This window comes from Botrytis porri (genome assembly GCF_014898465.1).
Source record: "Botrytis porri strain MUCL 3234 chromosome Unknown BPOR_002, whole genome shotgun sequence".
Classification (NCBI taxonomy): domain Eukaryota; kingdom Fungi; phylum Ascomycota; class Leotiomycetes; order Helotiales; family Sclerotiniaceae; genus Botrytis; species Botrytis porri.
Genome location: NW_024066076.1, coordinates 917,760 through 945,157, shown reverse-complemented (window position 1 = coordinate 945,157; position 27,398 = coordinate 917,760). Strand labels below are relative to the sequence as shown.

At 32.8% G+C, this 27,398-nt stretch overlaps 8 protein-coding genes across 8 annotated transcripts; 5 read left to right on the top strand and 3 right to left on the bottom strand.

The window, feature by feature from the left end:
* Positions 1-133: 133 nt before the first annotated feature.
* Positions 134-1,426, bottom strand: EAF01_001348 (uncharacterized protein). The gene is made up of 2 exons (XM_038909598.1): positions 1,038-1,426; positions 134-966 (listed from the first exon to the last, which is right to left on the bottom strand). Exons 1-2 carry the CDS (start codon positions 1,257-1,259, stop codon positions 391-393), a joined length of 798 nt encoding a protein of 265 aa, XP_038774410.1. The 5' UTR covers positions 1,260-1,426; the 3' UTR covers positions 134-390.
* Positions 1,427-1,649: 223 nt separating this feature from the next.
* EAF01_001347 (uncharacterized protein) lies at positions 1,650-2,903 on the top strand. Its single transcript, XM_038909597.1, has 4 exons — positions 1,650-1,717; positions 1,772-1,920; positions 1,981-2,014; positions 2,124-2,903. Exons 2-4 carry the CDS (start codon positions 1,786-1,788, stop codon positions 2,690-2,692), a joined length of 738 nt encoding a protein of 245 aa, XP_038774409.1. The 5' UTR covers positions 1,650-1,717; positions 1,772-1,785; the 3' UTR covers positions 2,693-2,903.
* A 659-nt stretch (positions 2,904-3,562) lies between these two features.
* Positions 3,563-5,161, top strand: EAF01_001346 (uncharacterized protein; the record flags this gene model as incomplete). Its single annotated transcript, XM_038909596.1, has 1 exon — positions 3,563-5,161. One exon carries the CDS (start codon positions 3,563-3,565, stop codon positions 5,159-5,161), a length of 1,599 nt encoding a protein of 532 aa, XP_038774408.1.
* Positions 5,162-5,409: 248 nt separating this feature from the next.
* Positions 5,410-6,374, bottom strand: EAF01_001345 (uncharacterized protein; the record flags this gene model as incomplete). The annotated part of the gene is made up of 4 exons (XM_038909595.1): positions 5,410-5,706; positions 5,764-5,861; positions 5,922-6,044; positions 6,107-6,374. The coding sequence occupies 4 exons, from the start codon at positions 6,372-6,374 to the stop codon at positions 5,410-5,412; spliced, it is 786 nt and encodes a 261-aa protein (XP_038774407.1).
* Positions 6,375-7,743: 1,369 nt separating this feature from the next.
* EAF01_001344 (uncharacterized protein) lies at positions 7,744-8,562 on the bottom strand (the record flags this gene model as incomplete). The annotated part of the gene is made up of 2 exons (XM_038909594.1): positions 7,744-8,290; positions 8,345-8,562. 2 exons carry the CDS (start codon positions 8,560-8,562, stop codon positions 7,744-7,746), a joined length of 765 nt encoding a protein of 254 aa, XP_038774406.1.
* Positions 8,563-10,518: 1,956 nt separating this feature from the next.
* EAF01_001343 (uncharacterized protein) lies at positions 10,519-10,971 on the top strand (the record flags this gene model as incomplete). Its single annotated transcript, XM_038909593.1, has 1 exon — positions 10,519-10,971. The coding sequence occupies one exon, from the start codon at positions 10,519-10,521 to the stop codon at positions 10,969-10,971; it is 453 nt and encodes a 150-aa protein (XP_038774405.1).
* Positions 10,972-13,605: 2,634 nt separating this feature from the next.
* EAF01_001342 (uncharacterized protein) lies at positions 13,606-15,111 on the top strand (the record flags this gene model as incomplete). The annotated part of the gene is made up of 5 exons (XM_038909592.1): positions 13,606-13,846; positions 13,924-14,289; positions 14,343-14,420; positions 14,478-14,496; positions 14,646-15,111. 5 exons carry the CDS (start codon positions 13,606-13,608, stop codon positions 15,109-15,111), a joined length of 1,170 nt encoding a protein of 389 aa, XP_038774404.1.
* Positions 15,112-16,643: 1,532 nt separating this feature from the next.
* Positions 16,644-17,231, top strand: EAF01_001341 (uncharacterized protein; the record flags this gene model as incomplete). Its single annotated transcript, XM_038909591.1, has 1 exon — positions 16,644-17,231. The coding sequence occupies one exon, from the start codon at positions 16,644-16,646 to the stop codon at positions 17,229-17,231; it is 588 nt and encodes a 195-aa protein (XP_038774403.1).
* Between the last annotated feature and the right edge of the window lie 10,167 nt (positions 17,232-27,398).

The following is a 27,398-nucleotide window of genomic DNA, read 5'->3' as shown; positions in this document are numbered from 1 at the left end:
TTGGAAAGACTATCTGCATTAACGTCACGAGTTGAAGGGATGATCTGTTTCATCGATCAGGTAGATGAGCAGGTATACAAAGTCATTAAAGTATCCACATATCATATCCCACCTTAACATTTACTCATAAGAAGCAGACGTGCGAGGAAGACAGTTGGCGCACTACAGGAATTCGATGCGCGACTACCAGAAACTAATAACTGTTTTCCGTGACTTTGGGCCCGAGAAATTGTGGTTTCAAAGGACGCGAGTATAGCTTCCGTCTTCTCAGCCTATGGTCATACACAGCTGAATACATGCATATCTACTACTTATTGACCTCCGTAGCATAATTCTCGTCTTTCTTTTCTTCGTCCGCATATCTTCATCCATCACCAACCCGGAAATTCTTCATCTACTCTTCCATCTCACCCTGCCCACCCAATCCACAAACTTCTGCACATCCTCCCTCTCCCCCAGTAACTCCACCGTATAATACTCCTTAGCCAACTCCTCATGCCCCGCAACGCGATGCACAAAACTATGACACGCTCTGCAAAACCACGCTACATTGTTTAATTCTTCCTCTGTATGCCAACCGCGTTTTAAGACTTTAGCATGCACGAATTTGGGAATGAGATGGTGGTAGGTGAGAGGGATCCAATCGCGGTCGCAGAGCTCGCAGGCGGTGGTAACGGCGCGGAGGGCTTGGGGTGTTGGGGGCGGAGAAAGGAGATGCGAGAAGTAGGTGGAGAGGGGTGTGTGCAGAAATGAGGAGAGAGATATACAGGGGGGAAGCAGGGAGTAGGTATGCAGTGAATCGGAGATGCTAGGGGGGAGAGAATCGGTGAGGAGAGTTGAGGTTTCGAAATCGAGGGGGTGGAGAGAGGGATATTTCCTTTGGAGAGAGGGATCGTGGGTGTAGCTTGTGTATGATAAGGTTCGGAGATCGGATGGGAGATGTGTGAATATTTCTAGAGCGATGTACTGAGTGTATATATATTAATATTCATTTACTTTGGAAAGGCTCTCATTTATATATATAAAGGAAAGCGTACTTCGATAAACTCCGCCAGCTCCGCTGCATCGTTGATTTTGGTTTCTTCTACATCGATCTCTTTCGATAGAGGTTTGATCGCTGTTTTCCTCCCCGCTTTAGCTTTCCTCGTTTTCCGTTTCGATGTATTTGGCTCCGAGGTAGATGTACATTGTTCGATTAAGGGTGTAGAGATACAATCTAGAAAGATGCGAAAATTGGGTTCTTCGGTGGTGTCGATCATGAGGCGTGGAATTTATCGCCGATGTTGATGGTAAGGCTGGAGGGGGAAATGAAGGGGTAAAGGCTCGTTAGTTTGTGATTCCGTAACTCCATGTGAAAGCTGATAATATGCAGTTTTGTTAACATGGTGATGTTTATGTTAATTGAAACCCCGAACGCCACCATCGATGAAATCATGACGGTGAGATGCAGTGGTGGAGATGATTAGTGCTGCCAAGTATTGAGCTGGAGCCACTATGATGTGCAGTGTATTGGGTCGTCCCGCAGTAAATATTGTAATTTTAGGCTTTCGGTACCAAGCGAAATCTTTTGGTGTTGATAGCCGGGTAATATAGAACCTTACCCCGCAATGATGTTCTCATTGGAGCTTATCATTAATGAATAACAAACTTTGCGGATATATTTCTTCAATAATCTCAAATATATATAATTGAATACCAAATATTATCTTACAGCCCAGTAAGTTGTCACTTGATATTGTTGAATGAGCAGGACGAGTTCTGATTTTATTAGGTATATACACAATCATGTCGGACAAGAAAACGATCATAGCCTTCGATCTCTACGGTACTCTCCTCTCCACCGAAAGTATTGCAAAAGAATTGGCTCGTCATTTTGGCGATGAGAAAGCACAATCAGTTGCTACACTATGGAGGAGATATGTATGTAACGATCCAGTGTTTCTTGTCAATCGGTGCAACTCGTCTGATACGTGGACATAGCAATTAGAATATACTTTCCGGATGAACAGCATGTGTAAGTTTTCTTTGCTTCCCGATTCAGGTCCCCATCTTGAATTTTCTCCACAATGCAACGAGGGAAAAATACAAGCAACAAAGTATTAGATAGCTAACAGTAATCATAGTACTATATAAACCCTTCTCAGAAATCACAAATACATCGCTTCGTCACGCAATATCCGAACATAAACTTGCTCTGTCTGAAACAGATATTGAGAGTGTAATGAAAGCATACGATTCTCTCTCCGCCTTTCCAGACGCTTTAACCGGACTCGAAAACCTGGCCAAAGATTCAGGAACTAATGCTTATGTATTTTCAAACGGGACAAATAAAATGGTCTCTTCATCTGTCAATAACTCTTCAGAGCTCTCAAAGTTCAAAGACCTCTTTAAAGAGCTTATTACGGTGGAAGAGGTGGAATACTATAAGCCCCATCCGAAAGTATATGAACATTTGGTCAGAAAGGTGAGAGGTGGTGTTGGAGAAAAGGATTGCGAGAATGTGTGGCTTGTCAGTGGGAATCCGTTTGATGTTGTAGGTGCAAGGCAAGCGGGCTTGATGACTTGTTGGGTGGATAGAAGTAAAGGGGGTTGGAATGATATGTTGGGCGATTTAGCAAGTGGGGGACCGCATCTGATTGTTGAGGGGGTAGATGCTGCTGTGAGGGAGATTCAGAGAGTGTCTAAGGATTAGTGAGGAGTGTATACCGAAGCTCTAGCTAAACTTTGGTAGTTGTATGCTTGTACACTAGGTGTGAGGTAGAATTTGTTACAGATTGTAATCTTACATGTATGGATTATCTGTCGAAGGAAATGAAATGGGCAAGTCGAGAAGGGAAAGAGGGAAGAAACTTCACATTTTTGATCCAAATTCCCTAGGTAAAATAATTGAAATAAGTCAATCGCCAGCTTTCCTTAAAACGAATTCTGTAGAAAGCAACAAACGGTTTTTTCGTCCTACCTAGGTAGGATGTGTTTCCGATGCACAGCCACATATCACACGTGGCGGTGCAATATAGCTTAGCTTACCTAGGTAGTTCTTTCCACTGTCTGCTCCGCAATATCAGGTTTCTTGCCTTGAAGAACTTGAAAGCTGTTCAATGCCATATACTTTGATAACTGAAGTCAGAACTACATGAAGATGTAGGAAGGGAAGATGTAACTTTTCGAGTCAAGGTATTTGTCAAGAGGTTCTTGTTATCGTGGAAGGTGAGTGGGTAGTTCCTGAGTCGGTAGGCAGTTGGCGAAGGTAGTGGCTAGGTAGCTAATGACTAGAATTAGGTGGTGTACTTGGCTGTGGTAGGGATAAAGGAAGCGGACTGGCCCGCGCAGTGCTACTAGCTCTGCATGTGAGGTATCACTGATCTCTAGATCCAAGGATTATTTCTTACACCATTTGCGACACGCCAACGACTAAGTCAACTACCCCACTTTCCGACCACCCCCTCTTTTCGACCACCTCAAAAACCACACCGCTTTGAGTAATTATAAAATTTATACTTTGAATAACTCAACAATGCTTTAATCAATTGATTTGAAATTTTGATATTATTATAATTGTGATATGAAGAATAGTTATACCGAAGAAGATATCGCAGAGGCTCTTAGAGCGATTACAAATGGAGCAAGCATACGAAGAGCTAGCTTGGATTATGGTGTTCCACGTACCACACTTCACGATCGAATATATGGTGGAGTTTCGCATCAAAAAGGCGCCCAAATACTTCAAAAGTTATCTCCAATTCAGGAGAATCGACTAGCAGAATGGATATTAGTACAGGAAGCTCTTGGTACTAGCCCTACACATCGTCAAATCAGAGAGATGGCAGAGCACCTCCTTATTGTACGAGGGGAGGATCCCTCACTTGGAAAGAAATGGATACATAGCTTTTTTCGAAGGCATCCTAATATTGGAACTAAGAAGCAACATCAAATCGATTCTGCACGAGTTTCAGGTGCTACATCTGATATTATTAAGAAGTGGTTCCGGAACCTCGCAATCCCTGAAATCAAGGCTATTAAGCCGGCCAACAGATGGAATATGGATGAAGCAGGTATAATGGAGGGTCAGGGTCTTAATGGACTAGTAGTAGGAAGCACTGATCGAAGATTTATTCAAAAAAAGCAACCTGGATCTCGAATTTGGACCTCTTTTATAGAATGCATTTCAGCCAATGGAAAAAGCATTACTCCCCTTGTAATATATAAGGGAAAATCAGTTCAACAACAATGGTTTCCAACAGATTTGACTCTATTCAAGGGTTGGAACTTTACCGCTACAGAAAATGGATGGACTACAGATGCTACAGCTTTAGAATGGCTGAAAAAGATCTATATCCCTCAAACTACCCCTATTCAGCCGGAAAATTCAAGACTCCTCATTTTGGACGGACACGGAAGCCATGAAACTACAGCATTTATGTTAGAATGCTTTAATAACAACATATATCTCTTATTTCTCCCACCACATACGTCACACGTACTACAACCACTCGATTTATCTGTGTTCTCACCCCTAAAAAGTGCATATCGAATCGAACTTAATAAATTAAGTCTATTATCCGATTCCTCACCAATTGGAAAGCGCAATTTCCTTTCTTGCTATCAGAAGGCTAGAATAGAAGGTTTAACTATTCAAAATATCAAGTCTGGGTGGCAAGCTAGTGGTCTTTGGCCCAAAAATATGGCTAAACCTCTTATGAGTCGACTTTTGCTTGAAAATAGCAATAGAGAGGTTTTATCACTTAATCCTGAATCTGATGATGATCCTATTCTTCAATGGAATATATATTCATCGTTTATTCAATGGAAAACCCCTCAAAAAGGAGCCGATATCAGAAAATATAGAGATATAATGATTCAAGAGAAGGAGATCGATTTGCCAACACGAAGATTACTATTTCGCAAGATTATAAAAGGATTCGATGCTAAGGATTATGAACTCTTAGAGGCAGAGAATAAGATTAGAAAGCTAGAATATCAATTAGATGAAGCATTACCTAGAAAAAGGCGAAAGGTTGTGGTATCTCCAAATTCGAAGTTCGCAGGGATTAGAGCTATAAGGCGTACACAAATTGAAGCTGGAGATCGTGAAGATGAGGTAGATGGTAGCTCTAGTGCTATAGAAAGTGATTCTACAGGCGATTTCATTGAAGTTCAATAGTTATTGAGTTATTAAAGTTTTAAGTGTAGATAATATGAATTTTTTAGGTGGTCGGAAACAGGGGGTGGTCGGAAAGTGGGGGTAGTTGACTTTATCTGTCCTTTCTAACTTTGTCTTCAATATTTCATTTTCTAGAGAGCATCTTCACATGTGTACTCAGTGTTTACGTCAAGAATTAACAGACTGTGTGATTGATTTAGAAATGCAATTTATCTTTTTTCAAATAGAAGTACAAGCAGTTCTCTTTCTCAGTCGGTCACCTTCCAACTTTTGGGTAAAATTCTCTCTGGCTCCTTTGACCACGCTAGCAAGGCATCGAAATCGTTACAAACGTGCATTACTCCATGATCAGCCACGCGATGGGGATCGCCATCAATGTGTCCTTCGGCAGTAGAATCAGCGAAGCACATCAAAGCCTGCCGGACGTAGTTGAAACAATGCGCCTTGTGCTCTTCCCATGTCAACGTTACGCCACTGTGGTAGCCCGGCAGTTTTTCTTTGGGGATTCCGGCAGCCAGAAGGCCAAAGTCCTCAAGTATAGATGTCTGTCAATGGAGGTTAGAAGTCTGAATTGAAGTCTCGGGAACAGGAAAATGGCCTACTAGACAATGCATTTGATGAAAAGCGGCAATTTCAAACAGATCTCCTGCAAACAGCTTTTGAGGTCCGCTGCCATCATACGGCGTGGCTCGTACAAAGGCTATAGATCTCTCATTTAGACATTTTCAACACGTTGGATAACTTTCAGGGAGCTTCTTACCATGAGAAAGACCTTGCCACGAGCTAAGAGTTTGATTGAACAGACCTCGGTCATTGAATGCATCAGCAGCTAGCTGGTATTGATCTGGACCAGAGGGTTTGGGTATACCCCTTGAGCTAACATCTGTTTTTGAAATCAGTGACATTTGAGAGATTGGGATAGACAAGAAGGCAAGGGAGACTTACCATGGGGTACGAAGTGATTGTAGTCACTTCCTGCCGGCCAAATCTGATTACCACAGGCACCCGCTTTCCTGGTGTCATTCCTCAAAATAAGACCAGTTGTAATAAGAAGGCAGACAATGAGAATGATCTCTAGACAAAAACGAAATATCTGTATGCGGGAAAAGAAAGTTTCATGACCGGAGATGCGTTTAATTCTGCTAGTGAATGATGCATCGTCTGTATCATCGTCTGACGACGAAGTGCGTCCAATTAGCTTGTTTTGTTCCATGAGAGCAAATGAAGCAGTACTAAAAGTGCTTTTGACAAAGATTGAAAGCAGAGAGAAGAGAAGTAAATGGCATGGTGTGGAGTTCTTTTGAGAGCGTCAATAGGTAGTACAGGTCCTTGTGTTCATACATGACCCAGCAAATTGGCAGTAATCAAGGATTCTATCTTTTTCTGCCCGCGTAAGCTTCCTTAGCAAGCCTAGAAAGCTATTGACCGAAAGTAGAGTACACCATCCCTTGTCCCTCGGATGTTGATATCCGATCTGATAGCTGTTTGTCCGCATGTCCACATGCAAAACAACTTTCTTTCGGTTTGATAACTCTGGGATGCTTAAATTGCTCGGGGAAAGTTGCAGCGAGGCCCAATTGTATGGAATCTTTCGAAAGTTGGCCAAATGGAGGCTGGGTAGAGGGCCTGCATACCGTTGTAGACCGTACTATTCCTCCCCACAATGAAGGTTTATTTTTGAGTGTTCCCAAGCAAAGAAGAGTGGGGCATTTATTTAACAGGCTCGCGATCACCGAGCACAAAGTATCAAGTACGAGGGCGTGTTTTTCATGAACGATTTGTAAGCGAGAATATCTATAAAAAATCTCGTCTTATACAAACTAGTATTATAATATATTATTCATTCCAAATCTCTAAACTACATAGATCTTATGATATTTTATAAGCATCTCAATATATTCAAAGTAAAATAAATAGATTATATTGAATAGTTAATTTATAATTCAATTATTAAATAGAAATAAGATCTTTTATTGATAATTTCCTTGTGAGTAGCTTTTATTAGAAACCAGCCCTTGTACTTTGATTTGAATTACTATACTCGATTTAATAATATAGTTCTAAGCCCTCAAATTTCAGTGTTTTATATAACAACTTTATTAAATAGAGTCTAATTCAATTAGAAATTAGATCAAATGATAGATGATAAGTGATTTTGTTATTAATATAATATCAACTTATTTTAAATCCTTACTGATTAAATTGGAAATTTCAAGACAAAAACTAGAAAACACCTTGGAAACACATTAAATTTTGATCTTATATATTCGATTTTTGATTTATTTATCTCTAATTCAATAAGAATCTTTCTAGAATATCTGAAAATTAATATATTAACTTATCCAATTGAAATATTAAATATTTCGAAGAATTTGTTTGATTTGAAAACACATTAATGAAATTAAGAATAGTTGAATTGAATTTTCTATTTGAAAGAATTGATGAGGCACAAAATTCGCTTTTTTTCTGGAAACGAGTTAAGGTTATTGATCGGGTGTATGCACGAAAAAGCTAAACGTACAAAGAGACCTTGAGAATGGGATAACGGCCTTCTCTGTGGATACACTTCGTATATGGCATGACTAAACGTCTCGACGTGTCCAGATATTCAACCCCACCTTCTTCCCGCCCAGGGCGGGGAGGCCAGCATGTAGCGTGCGCGTATCCCCAGTTCCATTGGAATGGAGATTCTTCCAAAACACAGCACTGCCGACGACCCCACGTACTGTTAACTCGTCGATAGCCTTGCAATCAACAAAATTGCACCACCTCTGATCCTCGGCGTCCCAGTCTACTGAGATCTTGGGAAAACGAGTCCCACAGCTGGAGCACTCCACATCAAGCACGGCAAAAAAAGTGGTCTCCCTATTCGTTGTTTGATTCCTCGCGGCAGGGTTAATTGCCCAATCGTAGTGATTCGTATACTGCTGTCCTTCTAGATATCGCGTTACTTGCAGGTTCTCCATCATTTCAAGGTCGACGTAACCCTGGTACTCTGAAGCTCTGGACCTAATGCATTGGACGACAGGATCGTCCGAAGGCAAATATGCAGTGGAACTGGTTCGCTCATGTGAAGCTACAACCCGTCCATCAGTTTCGATGGCACGGGAGGGTCGGAACTTAGAATGTCTGCACGACTTGTTAACACTATTATTTGGATTTACCATCGATACCATAACTTACGCGATCTGGAGCAGGTGAGAAGCCTCTCGAGGAGTGATAAAATTCTCAATGTGTTGGATAAGTGGATCATATGACAAGGTGCGGACTACATATCGTGGTTGTGAGCAGGAGTTTCCGGCCAAGAAGCCAGGTACTGTTGTGAATCGTGAAACAGCGGAAAATACTGCAGCAAGAAGAGCCACGATGAAAGAGATGTAGAAGATCTGCTTGAGAGCCATTTTGTATAAAGAAGAGTGCGCCAAAAAGAAAAAGGCCTAGAGAAAATTCCGAATAGGAAGCACGAAGATTTGAAACACTTTTGTGACAGGGTAATAGACCAGACATTTGACCCGCCTTTATATGCTCGATGGTAACAAAATATCACAAGACAAGACATGCCAACAATGACATACGCCAAAAATTGTCAAGAATTAAAGTTTGCCAACATTGAAACAGTTTTATGGGGTTTTAATAATGTTGAATTTTCGTCGGCAGCGGGAGAAATAATTATGCTAAGAAGTCAAAGTGGAGCAGCACTACTTTTTGAGTCGATCCTTCGGACCCTGTTTCCGACAGCATGGCACTATCTTTGACCCCTTGCATATCAGAAGGGGTGTGTGAATTTCCCTCTTATGGCAGTATCCCGGAACGCCTTGATTTTTCTTAGTGTGATATGAGGATGATAAAGTTTGTACGATGATAACCTCATATAGCAACATTCCATGTGTTGTTGATACCTCGACTAGCATAAATGCTATTTAAAGTTTAGTGAGAGTTCTGAAACCTACTTACCGCACATATAACGCTTTTCCGGCTAAACCTTCATTTATTCAACTTTTTATATCCTAGTTTATTCATTATAATATGAAGTGAATTTAAAAATTATATCATAAAAAGATTCGAAATTACTGACGATATCAGTTAAAAAAAAAGGTAGTTTATTTTTAAATATTTAATAATTTCTTATAACGGGTTGAAGTTGAAATACTTGAAATTTTCGAAAAAAATCGCTTATTTTGTAAGGGAAAAAGAGTACCAATTAAAAATTCTAAGCTTTTTCAATTAAAAGCTTATATAAATCTTAAAAAAAATGTTTAAAAATAAAGTGTATATATTTTTCATATTTCAATATATTCGAATTATTGATTTTAAGAGTTTTAACTCAATATATGATTAACTAAAATGGTGATATTATATTTTAGTTTATATGAGAAAATATAAATTTTATAGTACTTATATTATAAAACATTATAGTATACGATAAGTAGGTTTTAGGATTCTTATATATTAATCTAGATTACTTTATTTTTTAAACATTACTATTCTAGTTTTAATATAAGATAACGATATCCTAGTCATAATTTTATTAAGAAAAATTATCTTACTTTCGAAATTTTTCGAAATTTTTCAAAAGGGGATTCGAAACTTCAACAAGATTGTTTTTTCTTCCTCTTTCAAGTAAATTTAAACAACGTTGATATTCTATTTTTAGTCTTGGTTTTTTCTAGATTTCCTAAGAAGGTTTAACATTTTGAAATTCTTAATTTACTAATGTTTTATGGAAAAAGAAAAGACTTTAAAACGATATTATAATATTGAAAAAGGAAAGACCTGAATATCAAAAACGATATTTGACGTTGTGTTAGTTGTGAACTCTGATGTTTAAGGTACTAACATATAGAATATCGATCTATGAGATCACTACTGTGACTTTCATTAGCTTTAGACTTTGCTAGCAACGGATGTACTTGCCACAGGAACGTTGCATTATAGTCTTTTTTAGCTTTGAAGTCAGCTAGATTAAGATGACAGTTCTAGCCGCGGTCCTCTTACTAGGTGAATTGAGCATCGAATCGCTGATTCGCTGCACCCTAACGCACTTATCCGTAAGCTATCTATCTGTCTATCGCCTTACTGCCCAAAGCATCTGGAGCCCTGAGTTAGCGTAACTATGGCTGCTGAATGTTTGTATCCGGTCACGGAAAGCATATGTCTTCGGCAGCGTGATGGAGTCAACAAAACAGCCTCCGCATTTAACCTCACCTCGTGGAAAAGTCTAAGAAGCAACAATATTTAAACCTGCTTCTGCCCGCCCTTTCTATAATTCTCTCAGACTCAGACAACTGATAATTCACATATTATCAAAGTCCTTACACTTTCATCTTTCACTCAACATCAAGATACCTAAATCCATCATGCAGATGCTCAAGATCACCGCCATTTTGGCTTTCGCTGCCACATTTGCTGCCGCCGCCCCTGCTACAAAGCTCAACGCTGTTGCAAAGCGCCAGACTACTGAGTTCGGTCCATACCCAGAGGATGACTACAACACCAAGCGCCAGACTACTGAGTTCGGTCCTTATCCCGAGGATGATTACAACACCAAGCGCCAAACCACCGAGTTTGGTCCTTACTCAGAGGACGACTACAACACCAAGCGTCAAACCACCGAGTTTGGCCCATACCCCGAAGATGACTACAACACCAAACGCCAGACTACTGAGTTCGGTCCTTATCCCGAAGATGATTACAACACCAAGCGCCAGACTACTGAGTTTGGCCCATACCCCGAAGATGACTACAACACCAAGCGCCAGACTACTGAGTTCGGCCCATACCCCGAAGATGACTACAACAACAAGAACTAATGTAAGAAATTTATGCGCTTTCGTCTTCTCAAAAATGAACTTCAAGACTAACGTTTTGAAACCCGTAGTCTCCTACGTCTAAGCTGAAAATGCCCGTCAAATATAAGTGGCATTCACATCTAGTACTTAATGCTTCTCTACTGATGCTTGTGTTTCACCACTGGATAGACTGCGCAACGGGTACCCGTGGGGCGGATAATAATCTTGACAGATAATCCGCAGATAATCCGTCTGTAAAGCAGATAATTTAGAATCTAAATAAATAACCTGTAAAACAAATAAAAATTATTTATAAATATTTATTTATTTGTATATTATATAATTATTTATAATCTTTTATAATATTAATATAATTTTATAATTAATATAAAAAGTAATATAAATCTAAGCTTGGATTACTTTTGGACTGGAAAATAATTTGAAAATAGCTTTATATTTTAAGCGAAAAAAGTAGAGAATCTATATATCCACAAATTATTTATAAATAATCTGTAAATTATTTGTAAATAACTTATATATTTGTGAATAATTTATTTATTTATAGGTAAATAGATTATTTATATAAAATAGGTAATTTTAAAGTCTCAATAGATAATTCATAATGTAAGTAGAACCTCTAATAGATAACCTATAGAGCGGATTATTCGTAGATAATCCATAGGTACAGATAATTTGTGCGCAGCCTACTACTAGATCTACTCTCGACATGGAGCTGTCTCTATATCAGGGATATCTTAATACTCGTACCTAGAAACAATTGATGAATACAACTTATTTCTCTTACTTGGCCTATATTTCTTATCAGAGCGATTTTGAATGTGATATAAGTCTTTACTGAGTACTTTGAAGATTGAAAGTGGTGATAGCTAGTGTGAATTATAATCAAAGTCAAGTGAATCAGATTGATCCGACGCCTCTCAGCTCTTGAGAGCTACAAATCCACCTTGAGACAGCTCTAGAACACGTGCTGTGCTGTTAAAGAAGCTTAGATTCTCACATGACATGAATGCCCCTCTTATTCTTAGCTACTATATACTCAAGCGCTTCTTACTAGAGTATACCTGTGTTTATTACAAGTCGGGCGAAGAAATAAATGTATCTAACGCTATTTGAAGCCTCTTTAAGATAGTAAAAAGATTTGAAAAAAATCTAATAATTAGGTATTTATAAGAGTACTTTCGAGGTTATAGAGATTATTAAGCCTTATATCAGCTTTATCTCTATAACTATCAATTTTTTTAGTTTCTTTTTAAAAACAATCTTTATATAGATTCAAGCTTAAAACTTTCAAAAATTCAATTAGTTTCTTTCTATTATTGATAGTTGAAAAGTTATTAAAGACTTAAAAAGGATTTTAAATTCATATATAATTTCTATATAAACTGAAAAATCGAGAAATTTAAAATTTTAATATATTATTAATATCAATCTAAAGATTTAGTCTATTAAATTTCATAAAATTATATTCAGTTTTAATAGAGTTATTAATAGGTTAAAAAAGTAAGTTTTGATGTAAAGGAATGATTTAAAACAGGAGTAGTTAGAAAATGAGAAGTTTAACTTTTCTATAGTCACGAACGATAGAGCGGCACTCAGCGCTTGTTTCTCGGCCCCGCGGCTAATATTTCACTATAGATCGTAACTTTTTATCGCATGTCGTATAATCGTTTAATCGCTTTTAAAACTAAGTAAATAATTGGTCCACTAAATTATTCACGTAAGAATTGAATGAAAAGTAAATAAAACTAACAAAATTATAAACATTAATACGAATAATAAACTATTAGTATTGATTGTTGTTAGGAAGGTAGTTGACTAAGCATATAATGATATTTTAGCGCTCTCCTCTTTCATTACACTTTCAATCAATTGATTCCATGAACCTTTCTCTGGTGATTCAATAGCTCAACAATTTTATTAGCCCACAGAGTTGATATGTTACATAAATTTGTTGGCCCAAATGATCTAGTGATGCGATTTGTGGCCGCCTGTAATGATTCCAGATATTCGGTTGAAGCTCAAATCAATGGCTCGGATCGACTTGCCGGATAAGGTTATTCAATATGAAATTGTTCCAAGGTTTCAGCTAAAAAATGAGAAGAATGCAAATCAATTTTTTGTAAAGGACCCAAGAGGGAAAACGCAAATTGTTCAATCGAACCCTCCATAACAATACTCGACCTCAAAAGTCTATGCGATATGCTTGGCATCCTTCCAGATGCTAGAATCCTGTTTTTTTTTTGCTGGAAGACGGCTTGTAAGTTTGAGTGACTTACTGCTCTCGCAGTCCTGACATCCGGTCAACCTAGTCGTGACGGGTTGCATCTTGTAGATGGGAATTACGGTCCAATAGAATCCGATGAAGAGAACGCTTTGCTATTAGAAGGATCGGAATCGGAAGACAGAGAGAATCGTGGAATCGCGGAATCGTGTTTCAGTATCTGCGGCTCTGGGAATTTGACACAACTTTTTCTTTGTGTGATCATGAAGTTGTAGAATTTTCCTATTTGTTTCTGTTGATTGTTCTAAGCCTTTACAGAAAATGAGTTGAGGTACTCAATGAGAGAGTCGTTCTGTGAGATAAAAAAAAAATCACCCCTCCCTACATCAACCCAAGCCACGGATACCTTCACCATGACTTCCTCACCACTCAAAGTCGGATTAAAATCGACTGTTGATGGTTTTCCAGGCGATTTTCAAACGATTGCCATAAACAATAACACTGGTGGCAGAATGGAGATCTCTTTCCATCGAACGATTCGGATCCCGGATGACGGCAAGAACTACCAGCTTCCCCCCGACCTCGGAAAATTACCTATATTCTCAATAGATGATTATGCAGAGAAGCTACCTGTCGATATCGTTAGGAAGGGAGGTGTATTTGTTCCTATTTGGCGCAAGTCTAAGAATTTTCGCACCCATGTATGGTTGCTATACTGACGCACGGATTAGAGCATGAGGCTCTGTGGATCAGATTTCATGCCTACGGGACTTCGCGATTTGCAGTCAAAGTCTTTGTTGGTGGAATTAATGCTGTGTCAGAAGAGAGCAAACATTGTGAGATGGTACCTGTGGAGCCCATAGCTGGATCAGACGGAAAGCAAGATTATCTTGTGGTGCCAGGACAGGAATGGCTTGACGGCATTGTCGGAACTAATGGGACAGTCATGCAATTTGTCGTAGTGCCTACTAGGTCAGGATACTCCGTTGAAGCACAGATCACGGGTGTTGACAAAATTGTTGGTCTTCAGTTCGAAATCATTCCATTTCGCGTATTGCCTCACTTTGATGGCATGATAATCATCAAAACTCTGTGGGGTAAGAGTTTCCCTGTGCATGTGAGCTCCGACATGACTATTGCAACACCCTAGGATCGTATGCAGGGCAAAAAAGGCATACCGCTAGATCAGCAGCGTCTCATATTCATGGGAAGAAGCTTGAAGAATACCGTTAGTTTGACTCAATTAAAACATTCACATGTATATGGACTGACAAATCATTTGCAGACACTTACGAGATATTAGTGTAAAAGAGGTCAATAATATATCATGGGCTTCACAATATCTATTCTGATTTGATTCTTAGGGAATGACTGTATTTTAAGTTCTCAGGCTGCGTGGAGGTTTCGATTCTTCAAATTTGTCCCCTTGGGAGAAAAAGTAGCTGCAAAATAGAATGAAGAGAGACGCCAAAAAGATGGAAAAAGAAGAATACGACGAAAATTATGAGCTGGAATTGGCCCCCGGTGGTTCTATTCATCAAGCAATACGAAGAGACTACTTCCACAAAGACAGATATGACGAAAAGAATGCAGTCATGCTCAACGTACAATTCCTTGCCCCCAAAACATTCCACTTAGTCACTGGTACACCACCTCCTCAGGCCCCAGGTTCTGCCGAAACCGACGCTAGACACGGACATCCATTCTTTGAGATGTACAACGAGCCAAAAGCCAAAACGGGTACTTTCGGAGACCTTCTGAAAAGGATGGGGAATGTCGACAAGGAAAAGAATGTTAATTTGGAAGTCCATCAACGAGAGAACGGTTTGCATTTCAGGAGTGTGAAGTTAACTACGGTGGATAAGATGTGCCGATTTTATACTGCATCGGCTGTCCGGAAGCTAAATGCGCAGAAATGATATGGGTGGGATGACTTAGACGAGTTCATTGCCGTGTGATTTTTAAGACTTGAGAGCATCGCAAAGTTTAAATAGACTGAATTTATGCAGCTTTGAATATCTATTCTTTTGAATGTGAAGTCCATAATAGTTCCTCAGAAAGACTCTTTCTGATATATGATCGACCATATTATTTCTGTACAAGTGATCAATGTAGTAATGTGTAATAATGCACACAGCCACACTGTAAGTAAAGATCTTTTTATCATCCTCCCTACACCACCAGTTGGTATACGGACTAGTGAACCACTATAAAACTGGACTTTCGAATTACCTTTGTTCTACTCATTCTTATATTATAAAATAGGTTTAATTATTCATTTGAACTAAAACAATCAAATCACAAGTTCTGATATCAAGCAATTGAAGAATGAATTTGTCAAAAGTTTCGATGGTTGTGAAGTGAGTGTCCTGTCTCTATATGAGAGAAAAAACAGGCCGGAATCGCCCACGGGTTAATTCCTTCAATAACCCAAATGTTTCATTCAAATTTAGACAATTAAATGTTGAAATAATTTTTATACTTAAAGGTTATTTATGGGATTGCTTATTGTTATAAACTTTCAAGATTTTATTATTAGTTGATTAGTCATAGAATTTAATAGAGCCATTGATTTTGGCCTTTTTTTTCTCCTATGAATAGCCTGTCAATCCACACACCCACTGGTGCGCCCAACGAACAGATATGTCATTAGTTCAAACTATGCAACTAGAACAGTAGTTAGCATAGCGATCCTGGATGCCATGTGTTTATAGCCAGGCTATACCCCTAAGGACACAAAATCCGTTTTTATTATGCCTATTCAGGCTAGCGCCTTCCCCATCCACAGGAAAACTCGATCACAGGATCGGGAGGCATCAAGCCGGTGGCCAAGGGCCATCTCAATTGCCTATAGAAGGGAAATTAGGAATGTGAGAGAATCATTACTGACAAAGTTTGACATTAGACTACCGAAAAAGTTATTATGACCTAGTCGCTAAGACTTTAAGTCTATTATGAATTTACAGCAGTGAACTGATGGAAACGAGTAGTTTCAAAGTAGAAATTCTTTATCAATCACATCTTTTCGATGTATGGCATTATCTAAGAAATTATTTTGTGGCTGGGATTTCTGCTATTCAGACACTCCGAGCCCGTATGCGTTGAGAGCTTCTAAGTTGTCCATTGCCCCACAAAATTAGAGTTGTACCGATGTTTCGCTTATAAATTTAGGGGAAGACAGACTAGAGATTCCTTAGCACATGGTACTCCAAACGTCATTTCTACACCTACAGTAAAGAACTTGTGCGCTGCACTAATGATACTTCTGAGCTAGTTCTACGAGTTATCTTAGCTTGCTCATCATTATCTATGTCATGAAATACCATACTAAAAGAAATTCTCGCACAAATCTTTTGTCTGAATATAATTCTCAAGGACTGCAGAGTTTCTAGTACGGAAAAGTACTTACGACAACTTATCGACAGATTCAACGTCTCACCAAAATACCAAGATGCCTCAAAAATTAGCTGTTCAAAACCTGCCCTTTGGGGCCGATGAATCCTCAGCGCCCGCTCACCAACAGGCGGAAGAGATTATTCACAGATGCGTCGGATACCGCCCCGGAAACAAACGCGGCGGCAGCAATGCTGAGGAAATTACTCCAGATTCAAAGTTTCGTGACGATCCTCTGCCCTTGAAGTTAATTTCAGGGATGGCTGACGTACAAATCACCGGGCCACAACGGCAAATATTGAATGGACATGGATCGGAACATTACGCTGCACAGAGTCGTAAGGAAGAAATAGAGAACTGGATTTCATATGTGCAAAGCGAAAGCGAAAATTTTACCAAGTACGAGTATAATATGAACAAGGATACCAACAATGGAGATACTCCTCTCAATGGGTATACGGTCAACGCGAGCCTACCCAGCCCTGCAGAGCACTTCGAAACTAAGGAAGAAGTCGATCTGAGAATTCAAGCTGTCATTGACTTCATATTCCACGCCATTGACCCTCTTGCATTCTTAGCAAAATACGCTTCCGACCTCAATATTGACGAGAGCTATAAGGAGGAAATCGATAGTGATAAGAATTAAGATTCACTAGAGCAAATCTCTTAAAAGTGACGATTCTGTCGTGTGTGAACTTTCATCTGCCAAGAGTTTCGAGATGGAACAACACCACATAATTGCATGCGGATCATCTTTTTCGAATTGGGGTAGCAAATGTGGATACAAGGACCTAAGACACCTCAGAAATTCTCGGAATTCTAATTGAAGCACGCCTCTTGGCCATCAAATTCTCTCGCCTGTAAGTCATATTCACTATCTGGTGATCCATTCCAAGTCCTCCCTCCACCGCCTGGCAGAATATCTCAGAAGTTTTGTTGCATATCTGCTTCAGGCTATGGAAGCCTAGAGATGCCTATGCCAGACAGTCTTTAGGTCCCATCTGAATTCGGAATTAATTCATACTTAGTCATTGCTTGTCAAGAATATGAGGCCGTAATCTCCCATTCTGAAAATGGCAATGATACTCCGCAAAATCTCCCCCACCTAGCGACGAAAAAAGATACCCGGGCAGGTCGATTGCATTATAAGAACGACTGGTGTAGAAGGCTAAAGATTTACCAAGATTTCAACCGAGTCAAGAGCCTATCCTGAAGCTTTGTTGGCGTCTACCGAAGCGACTTGCATAAGCAACGCCATTGGAAGCTTGGGCTCTGTATTGAGGGTCTTGATGCCCTTGCTTGATAAGGTGCCATTATCTTGAGATATTTGAGAAACACAATAACAATAATGAGGGTTTTGTCTGGAGAACCCCGGGCACGAAGGAGATATCTTGATGGATTTTTGGTCTGGAGATCCAGCGTGAATGGTGATGTGTTCAACAATACATCGAGAAGTATCAAGTCGTGTCTTCTTATAATTCAGGAACAACTTATGGCGAATATGAGAATTTTATGATTTTTTATTGACTATAGACCATTCAAACAATGAGATGTCGTTGATGGTGGGGTAGAGAGTGCAACCACATCGGCAAAAAAGGTCATGACTCAGCATACTTCATAACCACCAGTGGGTGCATAGACTCACGGGACAATATGGTAAAAAAGCATAATTTCATATTCAAATTTATTAATTTCAAAATTCAATTAAAATTCAGAAGTTCATTTAATTTTATTTAAATTAAAACATATAATTTTTAAGTATAAGAATTATATAGAATTCAAAATTCGAATTTCAAAAAGAAATATTGAACTTCAAAATTCAGTAGTATATTTTTCTATTAAAATGTTTAATAGGAAATTATATAATGGATTATATAAACTTTAATATTTATTATAATAATATAAGATTTTTATTAACGTAACTTATGATGAACCGGGTCATATAAGGAACCGGGTTATAAAATTCAATTCTCTTTATATAATCTTGTTCTACAAGCTATATATTTATTCAATTCCAATTCTAAATCATTTGAATTACTCTTTGGCTCTTCTTCTTTAATTTTCTTTTCTAATTCTTTAATTAGATGTTTACATAGTCATCCTTATGGCTTTTTCTCCTTAGGTTTTTCCTTTATCTTATATACCATTTTCAGTACTTCTTTATTATTAAAGACAAATTGATCTTATAATTTGATTCTTTTGCTTTTAGTTTTTTTCTTTCAAATCTTAATTACCTCTTAAGCATTAGCGAACTATTTTCGAAGTAGGACTATCTTAGTATTTTGAGATTCTACAAGTCTAGTCATTTTCTTAGTATATCGACAAATTAATAATACAAGAGAATCATTATCTACTAGAACTTTATTAAAGGTTTGATTTACTTGTCTTAATTTTGTCCTATTTGGAGAAGAGCTTCTAAGTATAGATAAGTCTAGATCTTGATTGGAGATTCTCATTTGTAAAATGGAAGGTTGTTGGAAGGAGTTAAATAGTAATGAATCGAGTACTTTTTGTAGGGCAAAAGGTACTAAATCAGCTCCTCTCCAGTCAGCTTTAATATTAAAAGAATTTAATACTTTTTTTCTAATATTTTAAAAGAATTCTATCCATTCAACTCTTTGGATTCGTTTTACATTAGTTCAAGAATATCGATCGACTTTTAAAATATGATATCGTTTCATTAGCCTATATACTACAATATCAAATGATTGAAGTAAATAGAAGTAATAAGGAGGTAATATAAGTAAATCGATATCCTTCTCTATATAAAAAGTAATAAAGCTGTTTATAATATAACTTAAATAATCATTTATAATTAAAAATCAAGGTTGGTTATCTAACACTTTCTTGGATTTTAATTCGAAAATCCTTTTTAGTCATTCTAATCCATAACTGTTTAAGATCTATTCATTTGTATTAGTAAAGAATTATTAGCTTTGAGATATATTCTTTAGAATCCATACAAAATTTGTATTCTGAGCCTTAAAAATGATTATAGGTGATAGAGTCTTTTCAGTTGTATTAATATATTCAAATATAATTATCTATTCTTACTTATCAATTATAACTTTTCAATTCGATTTCTAAGTAGAATTAATTATAATATGTATACTTTAAATACTTTCAATTTTAAATCCAATTTCATCTATATTATATATATTATCTAGTTTATACTTTTGTTTAATAAGATGAATACAAAACATATCAAATCAAACCTGAATATTCTTTAGTGTTGCCTTTTTAGTCTGATTAGATTCTAATTGATATAAGTAGTATATCTTAAGTTCTAAATGTCGTTTTTGGAATCTATAGATTCATTTGTAGTTTATAAATGAAATTTCTGTTGAGGTAGGAATTCGAAATGATATGATCTAAATGTGTCGAAGACGAATTTCGTTGGTCATTTTCTTTATTAATATAGGTGTAGTAGGGAATCTAGTAATAATAAGTTGTGAAATCTATTGTACAAAAGTATTTTCTTCTATGTTTGAAAGAATTTGAACTATTTCGTGGGATTGAATATGTGATTTCCTTCTAGCGATCCTAACTATAAAAATTGATTTAGAAACTTCAAAATATTCTGCAGCCTTTTTAATTGATTTAAATTCCTTTAATTGAAATACAATAATAATATTTTGTATTTTCTCTTCAATTTGAAAAGATATAAGAAATGATTCGGTATACATAGCAAAATTTGTTAGGGTTTGAAGTCAATGATGGGCTAAATATGACCCGGTTCCCCATATGATCCGGTTCATTATAAGTTACATTATATAATTAATTATTAAAAAAATTATAAAAATTAAATAACATAGTTTATTAATAAATATACTATATCAATGTGTATACTACTTTTACTTTAATTTACACTTTCAAACTTATATTATTCAACAATAATTGAATCAATTAATTAAAACTATTCAGAATCTAATAATCTAGGATTTATTATATTATTTTGATAGGTTCTTATATTATAATTTATCTTTTCGTATTTACTATAATATTAAATAGAAAATGCTTTCCTATTAGATTTATTCTCTTTTTGATATTTATTATATTAAATCTGAATATTAATCTTTTGTTAAGATAATATTTCAAAAGATTTTTGTCTAATAAGCATTCCTTCTTAATATAATTAAGTTCTTTTTTATGTATTAATATTTATTTAATATCTTATTTATTATTTAAAGTGTATAAATCTTTATATTCAAAAGTGTGTTTTTATAAGCTAATTGCTTTATACCTTTAGCTAGAATTAATATAATTTTAAATATAAATATAGGTGAATTTAATTGATAACAAGTTATTCGAGATTTAATTAATATTAATTGAAAAAGAGTTTCAGTTGAGTTATAAGGGATTTGAAAAATCTATTAATCTAAATTGAAAGAGGGAATGGTAGGTATACGAATTCGAATATTTAATTTCGAGAATATAGCTTTAAAATTAAATAGAATTAAATCTATTCTTTGGAATCTTGATTTCATATTTTAGAAAATAATTGATTTCTTGTATGTAATTTTAAAAGTTATAAAGAACTCAATCTTTAAAATATAATTAATATATGTTTTAATAAATTCATCAATTTAATTACTATATAAATGTTTTAGATTACTAAAATAATTAATATTAAATAGTTAAGTTAAATAATTTAAATATAATAATAAATATAAATATATAATATTATTCTCTTTATAATATATTTAAAAAGCTATTAATTTATAATTTTCATGTCTATTTAGTATTAACATTCGATATTTGCTCTTTCTTTAATTCTTAATATACTTATCGAAATGTTTCAATTATTCTAAATCTATTTTGTTATTTGTTTATTTATTAAATGTAGGTTTAATAATCTAATTTATAAAAAGATTGGTTTCGATATATTAATTAGAAAAATAAATCTATTTTTAAACTATTAGAAATAAGAGAATAGTTTCACTCTCTTTATTTCCGTATATTATTACTATAGCTTATTTTCGATTACCTGATTGTACTAATTTACTTTTACTATATTTCTTAGTATTAATAACAATTATTATTATATATATAATTCCTATTATAAAGTCTATTTCATTGAAATTATAGAAATCTCTATTCAAAATGTTATATTTCGCTTATATATTCGTAATTAATCGAAACCACTCTTTAAAAAGCTTAGGATTCTTATAAAAAGCTTTTTGAAAGTTATAAACACAATTAAAACACATCTTTAATTCTTTATATCGTTTTACAAATCAATACACCTAAAGCTTTCTAATAGCTTTTCCTTCTTTCAATTCGAGAATATAATTCGTTATATCTTTTACCTTTTTAATTTTAAAAGGAAAATCTCTTGAATTTATATCAAGAATATATAAAATAATCACTTACTTTTTTACTTTAATAAGTTTCAAATTCTATAATTGAAATTCAATTATAGGAGTTGTTTTATTCATTCTTCAAATAAGTATTATATATATAATATTATATAACTTAACAGCCTTTCAAATCAAAAGTTTTTTGTTTTTTTAATAGCTTTAATAACTAAAAGTATTCTTTCTTCTTTATTATTCAATTATATAATAAATGATTAATAAATTATATGTTGAAATTGAAGAGTATAAATTGAGGTAAAAGTAATATATATACTATTAGAAGTTGTGGCACGTGCGCTTAGCTACTGTGTATATATTACTTTCATTTCATAATTAGATTTTATCTTAATACAATTAATCTACATAGTTAATATTATATATATTTCATTAGTCTACTCCTTTATTATAAAAAGGTTATGAGTCTAGTAGCTTTATAATAAGATTAAGGTTGAAAGCTCTTTGAATAGCTTATATTATTAAAGTAGAGGTTAATAATGAAAAGTTTCTATATAATATAACGTCAATATATAAAGTGCGTATAGTAAATAGATTACTAAATAATAATAATAAAATAACTATTTATATTATATCTGTTGGTATCACCATGGGGATGGTGAAGTCAATATAGTACTATAATTCATACTATTGTTATATTACTTAAGGTTTTAAAAACTAGGGCTACAAAACGTATTACTATAATATCAAAAAACGCTAGTGTTAATGCTAGTGTAATCACATAATTTCTGTTCCAATATTAACAACTCTCTAAAATCACTAAATCATATTTTTCTAGTTAATACCTTTTTTATTTATATAATTATTTGTTTTTTTTAATTTTTTTCAATCTATTCTATAACCTTAATCTTCATAATATTATTATCAATCAAATCTTTTAAAATTTGACACAACTTGAATTTAGTTATTACATTTATAGGATTAAAATCTTTATTAATTTATTTAATTTTTATAATCTCTTGTTTTTTATATACCTCTCGAATTATTATTATATTAATTATTAGTTTTTTTTGTTAATAGTTCCAAGTTTTATAAAATAATTATAAAATAATTTGAAATTGATGCATATAATTAACAGGATTTTATAATTTGGGAAAATCTTATCAATTATGCCTTTAATTGTTATTCTAATATTAAAATCTAAAATTATAATATAAAGTTCTAATACTAATATACTTCTAATAACTCTCTTATATTTAATAAACGATTAATAAATAATGTTAATTTTATCATAAGTTATATAAATCTAAACAAAGATAATTATACTTTGAATTTAATTCTAATGATTGATTCAATCATAATTATAGTATTTTTAGTATAATCCTATATTTATAGTTACTAGCTTCTTCCTAATTAATATATACCTAATAAGTTTATATAAAAAAGAAGTGAGTATTAGAAAGCGATTATTTAATTAAATATATATAATAGATTCATTGTTTTAATAGAATTCAGAACATTTTATACTTTTATAAGTTAGTAGTAAAGTGAATCATTCCTAACAATTATTATTATTATTATTAAAAGGATTAAACAAGTGAAAATAAGATAAACCGACTTCGCCTATAAGCTCTTAATACAATTACTATTTAAAAGTATATTTAAAAATTATTAAATAATGAAAATTATTAGATAATGAAAATTATTAAATAATAAAAATTATTAAATAATAAAAATTATGAGATAATGAAAATTATTAAATAATACTTTCTCGAAAAGCAAGGGGTTCGAGGGCTCGCTGTTACGACGGTATCCAACATACCGTGTCACATGGCCAAACGGTCACGTGATGGACCTAGAGGATCTAAGGGATTGAAGAATAAATATCTAGATCTATAAGATCCAAAGGATCCAAGTAGAACAAAGCCTTATGGTTCTGTAGAGAACGAAGGTTTATATAAGGAATAGGGTTTCTTTATATGTAGAGCTTTACACTTAAAAACAATTATTAATTTTATTATTATAGTTATAAGAATTATAACTAATTATAACCTTATTCAATTCCTATTTGAAGTTTAATCTAAACCACCTCGAGAGATCTCTAAACACTTCCACATGACCCTAGAGGCAGCTCCCGTAACACTCGCAGGCCCCTAGTATTTATAAATTATCAAATCTTTAATATACTTTTAATTCTCCATCTCTTAATTTACAATTTTTCATCAATTTTCTTTAATATACTTTTAATTCTTTATCTTTTAATCTATAACTTCTCATTAACTTACATTCTCATAATAAATTTCTAAAGTTCTTCAATTATATTTTTCTATTTATTTATATACTAATAACAATTCTTGTCTTTATAAAATAAAATGCTTAACATCTTAACTAATAAGATATTATTTATGTTTTTTAATTAATATTTAATTTATAAATATTAATCTCTATTTTCTAATTAATCTAGTTCTTTTTCTTCTTCCCTCTTCTCCTCTTTCCTATAAAAAACTTCTTCTAAAAACCTTTTCATTCTTTTATTCTTATTTTTCTTATACTCTTAAACTCTTTCTAAACATTTAATTTTTATCTTTTAATTTATAATCTAAATCATATAATCTTTATTATAATACCTTATATAAAAATTTGAGAAATATATTCAACGAAATAATTAAAGATATATGATATAAATTAAATATAATTATAGCTTGAAGTTTTTCTAATCAAATTAACTAGAATTAATATAATAATTACATCAAATTAAAATTTCTAAAAAATTGAAATTGAAATGATGAAAATAAAAGCAATTGAAATTATTGAATTGATTTAAAAAATGCTTACTTTTGAATATCTTTATAATTTTTATTAATTTAATTAATTTAATAGTTATAATATTAAAACATAAGTATATTCTTAGATGAAAGCTTTATTTTCAAATAAATATATTTACATAATCATTTATTCATAATTAAAAAGATTATTCATATTTGAGAAAGTGATTCATATTAAAAGTAAAAAAAGTATTAGATTTCTTACTTTTAAAAGAGTAAATTCGCTTATTTTAAAAATTCTATATATAAAACCAGAAAATTTAAATCTCTTTTATAATTTCAATCTTGAGTAGTTTCTTAAAATAAGGAATAATAAAAAATGTTTTTTTTTTCAAATTGAACTTTATCTGATTTTAAATAGAATTTGAAAGTTTCATAGTATATAAATAAAAATATATAGAATCTAAATTTTTTTTTTTATTCTACTAATTTTCATTAATTAAACAATCTTAATATATGATTTCTCTTTCATTTTCAATACAAACCCTATAAAACTTTCTTCTTATATATATAATATAAAAAAAATTATTCTATTAAGTTTTACATAATTTGATTAAAATTTGATTAAAATTTAAAGAAGTTATAGCTAATACTAATAAATACTATACATCTTTAATTATTTTATCGCGTAAAGGTTTAAGGCTTCAGGCCGATAATAATATACATATAATTATAAAATATAGAATTTTCATAATTTAAAAAGAATAATAAAAAGTCTCTATATTATAGAATACTAATAATTGATTTATTACTCTTATTTATTCTTTATGACTATCTACTCTTATCGTTCTTATTATCTTATTCTTCTTATTATCTCATCTTTTTTACTATCTCATTCTTCTTATCATATTATCTTTCTTATCATCTCATCTTTCTTATTATCTCATTATCCTTATTATCTCATCCTTTTTTTTCCTTACAATCTCACACTCTATTCTCTAGACCGTCATTATATAACGCCTCGCTTAACAAGAATCTTAATGATCAATTAGAACATTAGGATTCTAAGAATTCTTATAATATTAGGATTATATTCTATAATAACTATTGAAACACCTATTATTATTATATAAAGGAATATCACATTCTTTACATTCCTATTTACTTTTATACCTTACTCCTTTTTATCTAAAACTAATAGATTTCTTCTTTAATATAACCCTTTTTATTCTATAAAACTATTCCTTATAAATATAATAATCCCTTTTATTCTTCAATCATATAAAATAATAATCTTGAAAAAGGTTATAAACCTCAATTGAGACTAGCTAAATCTGTTTTATACATTTAAAATAATATTTGAGTTTAAATTCAACAATCAATTTAATAGCAAAAGATTTGACTATAAAATACTTTAATACAATTTCTTTATAAATCAAATAATAATTAACTAAAACAATAATAAAAAGCCATTGTTCTAAAATTTAATGACTATTATATTATTATTGTTAATACTTTAATATAAATATTTATAATTAATTCTCTATATTAATAATATTCATATTATAATTATAATCATCAAAAAGAATCAGAATAAATAATTCTTTCTCATATTCATTTTTGAATAATACTCAAACTGTTTTAATTTTTGAAAAGGTAATTTTCAATCTTTTATATATTTTATTGATAAAAGTTTTTTTTCATTATAAATTATAAATTATATTAAAACTATTATATTATCTTTTTATATTATAAAATATATATTGTTCAAGAATAATATTTTAAAATGAATTGTTCTTTATAGTATCTTATCATTTTTAATATCTTGAACCTTTAAATTAATTAGATCTTTGTAAATACTAGAATTAAACTTACATATTCTTATCACAATATATCCTGAATAATGTATATACTTCAAAAAGTTATAGGAAATAAATAGATTACCGATATAAATATAATATAATACTTTAAATAATCTTTACATTAAATATAAAACTATTATTTATATAAGATTTATATGTTTTTTCCTTTATTATTAACTCTAAAAAAGGAGGTATAACTATACCTACAGGATCATTCTTTTTATTAGTTTTATATCAATTTCATATTATAAAGAAGCCTCAATTCATTACTATCTATATCTTAAATCCTATAGATATAAATTTATTTTTAATAATAATAATAAAGCTTAATTGACTAGAATATTAAGCTATACCTTTATCAATTAATATTAAATTCTGAAGTATTCATATTAAGAGATTAATACTCTAAATATAATCTAATAATGAATCTACTTATAAATAAGTATATTAGTATATAAAATTCGAATTGATAAAATAATATCTCACTCTTTTATAAACATTGCTTATTCTAGGAGGTTCAACACAGTACTTTATATAAAATTCTTCTAATTTATTCTTTAATATAAAATATATAAAAGAGTGTATATTAGTATTCTTATTATGCTTTCAATAGATTTCAAATTTAAATTCAATATAAACTAATATATATATATATATACCTAAATATAAATAAACCTTGTTTATTATTATAAAATATTATTGAAATATCTATAAATTCGAAAGTTCTTCGTCTTTCAATATTTATATATATAAATTCGTTTATTCTATTATCAATTCTATTATTTTAATAGAAAAGTAAATATAAAATAAATTGAATATATTATGTTCTTGAGTATTAACTTATAGAATAAGTTTTCGATTGAAATCGATAAAA